Below are 12396 nucleotides of genomic sequence, written 5' to 3'. Positions count from 1 at the left end.
CAAACAGAATTTTCTTCGGCAAAACAATTACTTTCGAGCATCTCCAGAACTAACGTACACTCACCACCTGTGTTTCTTCCTGGCACTTCTGCCTTACGTCACTCAGCATATCCTTCAGTTTGGCTTTCTGCTGGTCCATCTCATCCAGGCGGTCCTGGGCATCTTGCTTCTGAGCCTCCAGCTCCTGCAAGTTACTTGTCTCCCTGTCTAAATCGTTCTGCAGCTCCTGAAGAAAATTCCATGGTTTGTGTTAAGATTTAGCTGTTGCCCTCTCAAGCATAGGGGAACGGGTTGAAAACTCCCAAGCATTCGCTATGTCATACAGACTATTTCATGCATGCAAATGCTTTTTTTTTTCCAGGGGAAACTATTATAAGACTAGGTAATGATCAAAACCAATATCATTTGAATAATGATTTCCTAAATTGCACAATTTAAGTACTAATGGAAAAAAAAAATTACAGACTGTTCATATATCATCAACTACTCATATCCGCCAGCCTTGGAAGAAATTATCTCTGATGGAGAACAGGAAAATAAAGATCTTTGTGTAAATTAGGACAAAATTCAATACAAGGGAAAAAGAGAAAGAATACTTAATCCTTCAAAGAAGTATTTTAGATTGAATTATATACTAAAAATGATAAACAGCACTTTTACCTGAACTTCATTGGTCTTCTGTCTGATTGATTCTTCCTTTTCCCTAATATCCTGCTCTAGGGAATATTTTTCTCTGTAAGGAAACAAATGTACACTTTGACTAAGTGCTTAAATGCAACACATAACAACAACAAATATATATATACGCTCAATTATTCTGAAAACACAACACAGCCAAAAATGCTAACCCATTGAGATGTTGTTTCAACAAGTGTATATCATTTATCTTGAAAAATATTATCTGTTCCAAAAGCAATCTTCTGAAATGACCTGGTGGGCTCCAGGATAGCTTTACAAAACTGAGTACTAACCACAGCGTATCAATGGGAAATTTCTCATCAACCTCACCTAGTTAAAGTCTATGAATCTAACCGATCAAAAGACAACATACAGCAATAATTTATAACAAAACACAAGAAACAGGCACAGCAATATTACATATTGAAATGGTTCTTCTACCCKTAACATTCTCTGTTAATAGTCCAAAACACCTACCTCTGCAGCTGTGCAATTTCTTGACTAATATCATCAAGTTCCTTCACTCCCGTAAATTCTCCTGATCCAACAGAACTTGAGCTATCCTGTTGAAGAATGAAATAGTCTATTAAAATGTCAAGTGGCAACAGAAGATCTTCCTTTGAAAAGGCTGAAGACAAAGGTGGGATATGACCCACATTTTATGCTTTGGAAAAACTCTAGGGGAGACATCAAAATATCACCCAACAACCACACATGCCACGTGATGCTCCCTGTGTGATGTTGAAAATTTTMCCTTTTCCCATTTAACTGATGAAATAGCTGAAGGATTCAGCAGATAAAAGACATGCACAAAGTCAAAGAGTAAACTTCAGGCAACAATGAACAAAAATTCAAAGACAAATCCCCCAACTCTGTTAAAGTCAACAGCAAAACTTCCGGGGAACTCAATTTAAATCAAAATGTCATTTCAGTCATTCTGAGCTTTGCCCCAAATTAAAAAAGGCCAATTTCTGCAGTTATGCCTGGTTCCTTCAGAGCTGCAGTTTAAGTCATTTTCACAGTGATTCAGATGTAGGACAGGGAAGATACAAAGGTTCTCCTCCTTTGCCTTTTAGGCAAAGAAATCGTCATTAAAGTCACCTTGAGATTATTGTGACAACCACAGGAAGTTTGCCTTCATCCAATATAAGAAAAAAAAAACAAGGCAACCCAATGAAGTTAAAATGTTCTACTGAAAAAGTCAGGATAACACTGCTCGCTGTTCCACATATACAAGTAGAGTATATAGACGAAACTGCATTCTTTAGGACTTTATAATTACTCACACGACGCATTTCTGTTAGTGCTGAAATTTCTGTTCCTACAGGGGTCAAGTAACCTGAGAGAGTCTATAGAGAAAGGATATAGGAAAAAGCTTAAGAGGACCCAAGCAATAGCAACAAAAAAAAATCTACGTAAGACTCAAAAGCTTTGTGGTTAGGGAAAGTAAAAAGCAAAAAAATAAAAAATGACTTAATTTATAGAAAARATGGGTATATTGACACAGTACAAGTATACACTGGGATAATTTTAGAAATTCATTGACACAAACTATTGAGGAAAGGAACAAAGCAGGACTCAAGAAGAGGAATAGATAGGCCTGTAAGGAATACAGGGTACAAAAAGTGTATTCCCATCTACTGTATTGCATTGTTAAAAATGTGTATTCTGRAATGTGAAAAAAACCACCAAACCTTTGTAGGAGGAGATAGAAAAAAGCAGTGGCAATAGTTTAATGTAATATTATGAAATACACATATGAAAAACTAGTACTGAAAGGTTTGAAAGTATATAAACTCAGTATACTTGAACTCAGTGACTTACCTGTATTGGAGTGTTCCTCTCCGTGGGAGGGATCATATCTGGGGACAACACTTGTGGAGGATCAATCCCTTTACTGACCTTCTGTTGAATGAGATACATTGCTAGAGCAAACTGATCTTTGCTTAGCTTTCCCATCTGTCTCGTGTCTGCCAAAGCCCTGGTAAAATGAGATTTACACTTATAAACCATCAAAGCTTAATAAGACTGAATATTTATCACAGTCTGAAATACAAATACATATCATTTTGTTTTGGAGTTTGTGTTAAGAGTTCTAGAACAGCACAACATTTTATTATATTTGGCTGAATAAAGCAGCATTACTCTCTACAAAAGTATTTAGAATATTAGAACTGCATGAAAACAATCACCATTCTCAGACTGACCTACATTCCTCTCCCAGCAAAGCAAGGTAAGAATTCACTCCTCCCTGCACTAAAAGAGGAGGAGTTTTTCCATATAGTCAGCGTGTCTAATAATACTTCAAAAGGACAAGTAAAAAGACTTCTTGTTTTTCATTATTAGTTTCGAAATCCTGCCTGGTAATCTGATTTCCTATATTGGATGGCTGCAAACACACAGCTACTACTTAATTCTTACCATATATGTGCTAGGAGGCTCTGGGACAGACCTGAGTGCATAAATATATCCTTCACTTCTTGGCCACTCACAAAGCCATCCATGTCCATGTCTGTTTTTAAGAAAATATCATCGTATCGCACTTTGTCAGACAACGGTACTACCCAGTTCACAGATGGCTGTAAAACAAAGTTTTGTACTTCAGTTAAAAGAACAYAAACAATGTGTTTATCAACACATTGCCTACCACACTCTCCAGAGTTGAATATGCTGAGCATTTTGTRCAATAAAATCAATCAGTTGAGAGGTATTTCCACTTTTCCCATTAATGTTTCAGGTTACGACTTTTAGATTGCAAGCAGCAAAAAATCCCAGAAAGGATTTCTACCTCACAGACCTTAAGACTGAAATTCACCTTCTAACTTTCAATTCTTTCAAAACTTACAATCTCCATCTCCTCCATCCAAATCCTTCAACAGATATTTTTAAACAGATATTTTTAAAAAGTGTTTAGATGTTTAAAAAGTGTTTAGATGAAGAAGATGGCAAAAAGCTGCTTGTTTTCTGCAATTCAATGATATAATAAAACCAATCGTTGGCAAGTAAGATCCGTACCTGTGCTTGTTTGATGCTGTGCTTGGGAGACAAACTCCCTGTGCTATTCAGACTGTTCACACTACCGTGAGAGGGGGTAGAACGTAGACTGTCTTTTGGTGGAGGACTTGCAGGGAGAACAGGAACTGCACCAGGAAATACAGGTGTCTTCTTTCTTTTGGAAGGTGGTATGAGAGAAGGGGGCAATATGGAAGGAACTGGCTCTTTCTCCAGAGCTCTATAAACCAAATGCATTGCCTGCAAAAGCAAAGAAGTCAGATAAAACATGTTAAGGAATCGAACAAAAWGCAACAAGATTGCCCAACATCAGTCATTCACATGTTCATAAAACAAAGATGGTAAGATTAGACATGTAAGCCACAGCACAGGGTGCTTTTCAAAGTAATTTCAAAGTGTTTAAACTCCATGACACAGGCAAGATTTAGTAGATGGTTTTGAAAAAGCCTGACTTATAGCTGCATGTGAATGATCTAGGTCAGAACAACAAGCTAGCAGATAAGGTTGCAAAGTCCTTGAGAGACAATTCCGAGTTATTTGCTCTRGCACATATTCCATGAATTGAGAATCTAAAGGAACTTACCACAGCAAATTCATCTTTGTCCAGGTGACCATCTTTGTCAATATCACTGAGATCCCAGACCTAGAGCAATTATGAAAAACACAATGATTCAGAGAACAAGTTATACTTATATCACTGGTCGTCATCATATTAAGTCTGCTAACTCTCAAACTCTCAAAAGAGATGTTTGTGACCATCCTATTAGTTATGTTAGACCTAGCTGTATATTCTCTGATGAGACAGACTGGATTAGAGTTTTCTCACAACATAAACCAAGTATTTTGTGAAAACACTGGTTTTAAACGGATTCTGGATGCAGGTCTCTCATCTCTTCACATAGCAATTGAGGACTCATCAAGATGACATCCAGAAATGTCTTYTGGAGTTCTGTAGAAGGGAATTTAAGCATCTAACAACTGTAGTTGTGTCATTACAAGTACAGTCAACAGAAMTTGCAAGAGACCTAAGGATGCAAAAGCTAGGGTACTCTAATATTTAGCCTTCACTAATATTGTTTTATCATTAATGAGTGGGAGTCTCATCTCCCATCTTCTCAGTGGTAGAAAATAAAGCCTAGCGAACAGAATTCACTAGAGTGAGGCTGAGTAAATTTGAATTCTACTCCTGGTTTAGCACTGAACCTCTATGTAAACTTAAGCTAGTTGGGTTACTTCTTTTGCCCATTTCCTTGGTCCCCTATCTTCCGTGCAAGCTTTTCCGAAACAGGAACAAGCTTCCTGCATTTCTACCATGACAATAACAAGATAAAATAGGAAGTCTTTCAAGACCAAATGCTCCATAACATTCTGGTACAAATTAAATGTCACATTTAGAGTTTGCAAATAATATAAAGAAACCCTTTCCAAAGTGATGAAAAGTCTACCACAAAACAGATACAGCTCTTACACAGAATACATTAATTTTCAAGTAAATCGCTAGGTAGAACATTACAAAAGACATTATTAATTTGAGGCAGAAAAATAATTTAAAGTGTTTGCTCCCCTTAAGAACATGTAAKGGATTCACCAAACTTAGATACTAGAGATGACTATTATGACATATGAAAATAAACAAGCAAAATAGAAACTCCCCAAAACAGACTTGGAAATTTGACAGCTACAGTGAAGTAGGATCCTTTAAATATTCTTCTCTTGTACAAACAGTGGATAGATTTTATGGTATGCCTAATAATTTCTATTTGGGAAATGTCAAAAGAGTAGACTGTAATGCCATAAAAGATATAATGGGTTAAGGAAGATATTTCTTTCCTTTAAACAGATGAAAACAAAATTTCCAGCTCTTACGATGAAGAGAAAGACAATCTACTCTAGTGCCCAAATTACCATTATTATTGTTATTTCTAAGTGGATGACTTCAGAGCCTACTTAACGTTCTTACTTTATGGCATGCACTTCATGTAAAATCTCAGCCAAAACCTGATCTATGTTGATAAGCTACACTTAAATATTTAACATTGCAACTAAGAGCAGTTTAAATAGAGGACAAATCTAAACAGCATACTCACCCTTCCTAGGATATCAAGAGGTAGCTTTGAATTCATCAGTACTGGTTTTACTTTGTCTCCTGAAAGTAAACCATTTACTGGCAAAAGGCTTTCAAAAATACCATCAAACTTTGCTTTTTCTTCCACCTAGTTGGTAAGAAATAGCCTGAATAAGTAAAAAAGTGTGCCTGTGTGAGTGTTGAAAATGAGATCTTGCAAGAAAGTAAGTCTGGTCAGTAACATTCTGAATTTCCAAGCTTTCTTGCAAGTACCATTATGTGGTATTTAAATGTAAAAAAACATGGAACTAGATTTAGGACCTTAGTTTCAAGGCTGAAATKATTACAGCTAAGAGAATGTAGTATGCCATATCTATGTTTCTACAGCATTCCTAAAGGGCAAAGCATTCTGATTAAAACACTGGTAACCAAATTTTAACCAATTCTGACAAATTCTGAAGAACTAAAACTAAACCTTATTCTTTCTAGACACTTTGCTTCCCACCTTATATTGCAACATGCATACTAAAARTAATTTTTTAAACTAAATTTCTACCTTTTGGAAAATGTTTCCATTAGAAAATTATCTAAATACAAATATTCCAATGTCAAAAGTTACTCTATTCCAATGATATAGACTGCGTGCACTACTGAATACTAATTAGAAACTATTATGAACTCAAGCTGTAAATTAATACTTTSGGATGGATTTGGTGAAATGCTTCACTGTTCTCAGTGGGGTTCCTTTATACAAACATGAAAGTGCTTACTATTAAGACTCTGGAAGAAATCCAGGCAGAAGATTAAAATTCATTGTATCTAAAAAACATTACACTGGAGGTTGCAAGAGGCTTATTTAACACTTATTTAAGTATAAACTACAGCTCAATACTCTCTATTGTGCACAAGCCTCCCATTGGAAAGGAAGGACTTTTGAAATGAGAAATACAGTTGGTACAAAACTCTCTCAACGGGAAAAGTACAGACAAGGAAAATATTTACTTTTAAAGAATGGATGGAATGTGTTATCTTATACACTTACCCTAACAGCCCAGTGAGTGTCTGTTGCAGGGGGTGTCATCAGTAAGGGACTGCTAGTGTCATGCTAAAATTAAAGACAAAGTTTAATAATATGTATCCAATTTTTTWAAAAAAGAAAAATATCTACGTCCTATTAATTTGTACTGTTACAGTAGTCACACTGTACAGCGTGTATTGGTTACCTAACCACCCCACTAAGAGATGTGCTAAGCTGCTAGGGGCAGCTTCTGTTGGCAATGCTGTAGTCCTGCCCTTCATTACATTCTGTTGATCCAGCCTCAAAATAATTACTTTTCCTTTGCACAGAAATTAGTTCTTAGCATAGTTACACCCATGCCAGTCTGGAAAGGGGCTGAAACATATTGCTAGAGAAAACAGGACCACGGCAGCTGTAAGTGCAGTTGCTTAAGGAGAGGTTTGAAAGCGGTCTGAAGTCTCAGAACCGGGACATTTATGAGCTAATGATTAGTGAAGCCCTCAAATTAGTTCTCAAATAATAAATGTGTATATTTAGGTACACGCTACTTACAAATTTAGGAGGTGGCACAGTCAAGTTCAGACTGCTCAGGTTAACATCATGGCCATTCTGTGCACATGCTACAAGGCGTAACGCAACATAGAAACCCTACAAACAATACAGTGTATTCTGTTAGAATAAGCAACCATTCTAACTCATTTAAAAGACAACCCACAAAGAAATCTCCCTATTTATTTAAATCTCAGTGACTATTGATATATGTATATCACACACCCCGATTAYTTATAATTTTCTGTTCTTCGTCTGTTTTTTAACCAACAAATTTCTCCAGCAGCCTCACTGAATAATGTTAATTAAACTTARCTAGATTACTAGATATATCTACTTGAGGAAAACAAAACAAACACTCTTATCCTATACACAAAACGAATACACGATATAGATAAGGTTTTCTTGAATCAAGACTAATCTGCTGAAGGTAATGTAACAGGTCCACACACACATTTTATTTACCTGTTTATCCAAGTACCCTTTACCTTCTGGGTCAGCCAAATCCCATATCTGTAGAGATACAAAATATAAGCTCTTGAAATTTTAAAATAATTCACAGCAAGTTATATTTTATAACCTGAACTGTTCATTGCAGCCTTCAAGTTATGAAATATGATTTTAAAAATAATATTTAATACTTATTCACATAATTACACAATCTCACTAACCAATCATCTGTGACTTTCCACTCAAAACTAAAACTAAGCCCCTAGCTGCACTTGTGCAAGTATACATGCAACTACTGAAAACATGATAAATTCCTTCAACCTACTTTTCCAAGGATAATATCAGAGAGACCAGATTTTTTAAGAAACAGTGCAGCTTCATTTGCTCCAATTCTCCCTGTGTATGCTGGGTCTACCTGAAAGATAGAAATTCACATTCAACTGAAGCATGTCTGACACAAAAGCACAAATAGGAGGGGAAATGTGTCTTGTCTATAGGTGAAAGGGATAGGCAAGCAGGTGACTACCACCCTGCAGGGAGAATCTACAGAAGTTGGAAGAAAGGAAAGAGGAAATCTTGGGGAAGCGGAAGTTAAACTTGATTTTTTTAATCCTTTTAGAAACCTACCTGTTTGTAATAAGTTTCATATAATGGATTCCCAGTAGAAAGCTAAAAAAGAAGAGAGATTATGAGCAAGCCAAGAATGAATGGCAGTCATTTAAGGAATGCCGAAGAGGCACACACTATATGGAACAAACTATTCAGGTTAATCTCCATCAAAAATATAAAACTGAGTATTATTGTGCTTGGTTCCAAACTAAATGGTTGAAATCTAAGCATGTAAAATATCAATCTTCAAAATTATGGCCAATGGGCTATCACCTCTTAAAAGTTCTTGTTCATCAGCATTAAAAATTCTATTTGCACTTCTGATTAGCAACACTATACGGTAATAAGGTTTCATAGACCAGCTCTGAACTATKTACCAAGCACTATCACATCCCAGTTTAGGTACTACTGATACCAAGTACTGATACTACTGATACTACTGACTTGGCTACATCATTCACTGAATATATACTTATAGAATATTTTCAGCGGTTACATACATGCACAYAGAGCATCCTGGTATCAAAATCTGTCTGCATTTGTGTGTGTTTCCACAACTAGTATCTTAGGCTACAACAGAGTACTGTCATAAAACAAACAAAAAAGCAACAACAACCAAAAAAACAGAATGAATTAATTAGCAGATGTCAGCTCTCTGGCAATGTTATTTGGATTTCAGCTTGCCTTCATCTTTATACAAAATAGCATGGTCAAAGCAAAAAAATTGCCCCTTTGGCACTCTAATCCATTATAGACCCCTTCCTTCTTSCTGACATTCTGAGCAAACAGAAGCCAAGACACCAAAAGAGCCTAAAGTTCCCAAATCCATCTCCTCAGTTGCCTGCTGTGACTATCACACAAATTCTAGCTATGTGAAGGTCACRTCTTCAATCTATTCTCTAGTCTCAACACTAACAGCAAAACAAAACACTCCAAACACTGTCTCACACAAATCAACCCCTTACAAAAAGGCTTTAAGAACACAAGCTACAGAACTACCCCAGAAAGAGGAACTGGGATGCAGATCTGATGAGAGAAAATGAAGACTGATACAGAGTAGGAAACCTTATTTCACACGTTTCTGGGATGTTTCCAATCAAGATGCCAAATACTAATTCAAGAAGCTATTCAAAACAATTATCCCCTGCTAATCAAAAGCAAGGGAACGCTGAGCCCTTCAAATACCAATTATTCTACTTAGCTAAAAAGATCGTGTGTTTTCAGAGAACAGCCTGGTTGTATTCTACTTTTACCCACCAGAAAGAAACAAGATATTGAATTCCCCCAAATCCGTAAACTCCTCACTTTTCCAGAAGTTGGGGAGAAGTTTGGAAGAGGGAAGCCATGACCATGTCTTAAACCTGACTTGTCATCTTACTGGCTTGTAGAAGATCCTCACAGATGAGCACTGTGTTCCTGTCCAAAGTAGGAAGCACATAATTCAGAAAAAAAAAAAAAAAAGAAAAAAAAAGTAGGAAGGACAGAGGCTAGCCAATTCTGAATAAAATCTACCCTGAAAGTACATGTTTTAGCCAACTCTCACCCAACCATATCCCTCTCATCTCTCAGAACGCCCAGAGAAGCTCGCCAAAGACCAAATRCCAGCTCCTCTCACTAATTTGGCCAGTATCCTAGAGCTTGCGCAGGCTGGATTCGCACCAAGACACAGAGCAAACCACTCCAGCAGCAGTGATGAAGGAGCTCATCTGATGACCAGACACTCTTCTCAACTTCATCTGATATTGCCAGCCACGACAAAGAGCTGCCTTACCTGCCAAAGGTGGCAAAAATCTGCCGTGCTTAAAAGCTTCGTCTCCAGCGCAAGTGTGCTTGGAGAGCTACGTCTCCAGCACTGCGCTCTGCCTGCAGAGCTGAGCAAAGTTTAAGCCTCTCTGACCCATTTACCTACCTGACTGCATCTCTGCGATGAAGCACACCAGACAGCAAGGGCTCCAGGGATAAACCTAACARAGCTGCCCATTCACCCTTCACGGTGTGCAACTGCATCACCACCAGTTAACTACCACTACTACTAGTTCTGGGCTGCGGGATAATTAATAAAGCTAGTTCCTGTAGTCAGCCTGGTTTCATAGGGCACTTTGGACTGGATGAACTATTTTGACATTTGCCTTGCTGGCCTCATGTTTCATAACTTTCCCTTGGCCACTTTTGTCACATCAGACCACAGATGTGAACAGGTACTGCAAAAGAACCAAGGTGTCCCACAAGATGACAGCTACAAGAGSAAGGTCACTGCTGTCCCACAAACATTCACTTGACCTTCGTGCTCCTTGCCGAATCCTCCTGAGTTCTCTTAGGAGAGCAACAAAACCAGCGAYGCTGTCCAAATATCTCTAGCATTAACTCTCCATATCCTCCAAGGGTGTAGGTTGAACACGCCTGGCACAATGGAAAGACTAATGATAAGGTGATCAAATATGCGAGAAAAAGTTATCAACGGTATATCAACACAGTTACTTAACACCAAGGACTGATTTTACATGCTTGCTCTTCAACCCTGTTTAAGCCTGGCTTAAACAGAGAGAGCTGAAATCTACTATATATTTTGCATACTGTGACTTGGATATCTCAATTCCTACACATAAAGCCAAAACTTTATAGAACAGGAAGAACATAAAAATACGCTTATTGAAAATGAATACGATTATTTTAATCACCTTCACATGCTTGGATTAAGTATATTTTTCATAGGTGTTTATACATTGATATGAACATTCCTTTTTATATATTCTGAAYGAACATCCTTCAACATTTTAGTACATTTAACCTTTCTTATTCCTTTTAACACAAAGGAACCCTTGGTAAAAATGCCTCCTTTATAATAAGCAGATAACTTCATAGYAAACATGAACTTGAAGCTATTAAAAAGGGAAGTTTGCTCACTTCCARTGAAATTCTGCTTACAGCCCTGACTAGAATTAGGTCACTCCTAACAATTCAATAGAGGAAGAAAATATTTCTCTTGAAAACTACAGTACTTCCAGTGAACTCACTGGAAAACATGTCAAAATAGTAGATACAACAACAGGAAAAGGCCTTTTTCTTCCCCTCAAGATATGTACTGTGTTATGTAAGAGAAAATATGACCGATGCCACAGTTTCTYAAATATCAGTTTAAATTTGCATAACACAGAAGTGTTATTTCTAGTTCCCAAAGTTGGAGACCTACCACGTGGGATTCGCTTTTATGGTCTCGTGCAAGACTGCACCAGACTTTTGCAGCAGTTCCTCAACAATAAAGCCCTTCGAGTCCAAAGTTTATTTTACTTATATCCTTCGTACAGCAGCACTTAGCTTGGAAACAGTTGATGGCTGCGTGTGCGTTTGTGGATGTTTTGAGATGTTTCTAATATCTGCCTAGATAAACGAATGCATCCAACCAAAAAACTTACTGCGGCTTAAAAGATAAAAGGCTGCGCTCTGCTAAGAGCCGGCAAACTGGGTATTACCCAGGCGTGAGACAATTCAAAAGCAAGGAAACTTTTCAGAGTGTTATGAACGTTTTTTTTTCATTCATGACGAATGAAAAAAAAAGCTATTGCTAAAAGGAAAGGGGTATATTGAAATGACTTGGTTTAATCAAACTTGTTATTCTGAGCAGCTGGCCAGAGCAGCAAAAACTGGAGGGTGGCGGGGAAGGGGGAATCGTTTTGGCTTCAAGGCGTTAGTTTATATTTCTTACAGGAAACCAGTAAACTGGAGCCCTCTGCAGCGTTATGGAAGCCAGCAGGCAGTGAGCACGACTCTTGGGGTGCGTTTACCGGGGAGGGAAATCGGTGAAAACGCTGGAAACGCCGGGAGCGCTCGAGCCGGGCGCCCAACGGGAGCTGGAGACGGGAGGAGCGCCCAGGTCGCGGCGCCCCCTTCCCGGCCCGGCGCCCCCAACCCCGGCCGCCCGGGGCAGCCCGAGCCCCGCACGCGAGCGGCAGGCGCGCCCCGCTGAGGGGGATGAGACCCCGCCACGGACCCCGCGCCGCGGAGCCCCGGGCGCCGC

General features: G+C 38.2%; 1 protein-coding gene across 2 annotated transcripts in view; it reads right to left on the bottom strand.

The window, feature by feature from the left end:
* The window catches only part of EPS15L1 (epidermal growth factor receptor pathway substrate 15 like 1), a 33502-nt gene extending 22750 nt beyond the window's left edge, over positions 1-10752 (bottom strand). The window contains exons 1-15 of one of the 2 annotated variants that reach the window (XM_026035201.1): positions 10662-10752; positions 8400-8441; positions 8098-8187; positions 7788-7835; positions 7326-7421; positions 6798-6860; positions 5778-5903; positions 4274-4333; positions 3694-3930; positions 3100-3257; positions 2503-2659; positions 1965-2027; positions 1156-1241; positions 661-733; positions 65-226 (exon numbers count right to left, since the gene is read on the bottom strand). In XM_026035201.1, the coding sequence (XP_025890986.1) occupies positions 65-226; positions 661-733; positions 1156-1241; positions 1965-2027; positions 2503-2659; positions 3100-3257; positions 3694-3930; positions 4274-4333; positions 5778-5903; positions 6798-6860; positions 7326-7421; positions 7788-7835; positions 8098-8187; positions 8400-8441; positions 10662-10742 (1542 nt within the window). In that variant the 5' untranslated portion in view covers positions 10743-10752. Of the gene's footprint in view, positions 1-64; positions 227-660; positions 734-1155; positions 1242-1964; positions 2028-2502; positions 2660-3099; positions 3258-3693; positions 3931-4273; positions 4334-5777; positions 5904-6797; positions 6861-7325; positions 7422-7787; positions 7836-8097; positions 8188-8399; positions 8442-10661 lie in introns of those variants that run through there. The other variant, XM_026035202.1, reaches the window with a different exon arrangement.
* Positions 10753-12396: the final 1644 nt, after the last annotated feature.

This window comes from Nothoprocta perdicaria, unplaced genomic scaffold (genome assembly GCF_003342845.1).
Source record: "Nothoprocta perdicaria isolate Ctin4 unplaced genomic scaffold, notPer1 scaffold_157, whole genome shotgun sequence".
In the NCBI taxonomy this organism is placed as follows: Eukaryota; Metazoa; Chordata; class Aves; order Tinamiformes; family Tinamidae; genus Nothoprocta; species Nothoprocta perdicaria.
Note: the sequence above shows the minus strand (reverse complement) of the source record. Positions and strands in the feature narration are given on the sequence as shown.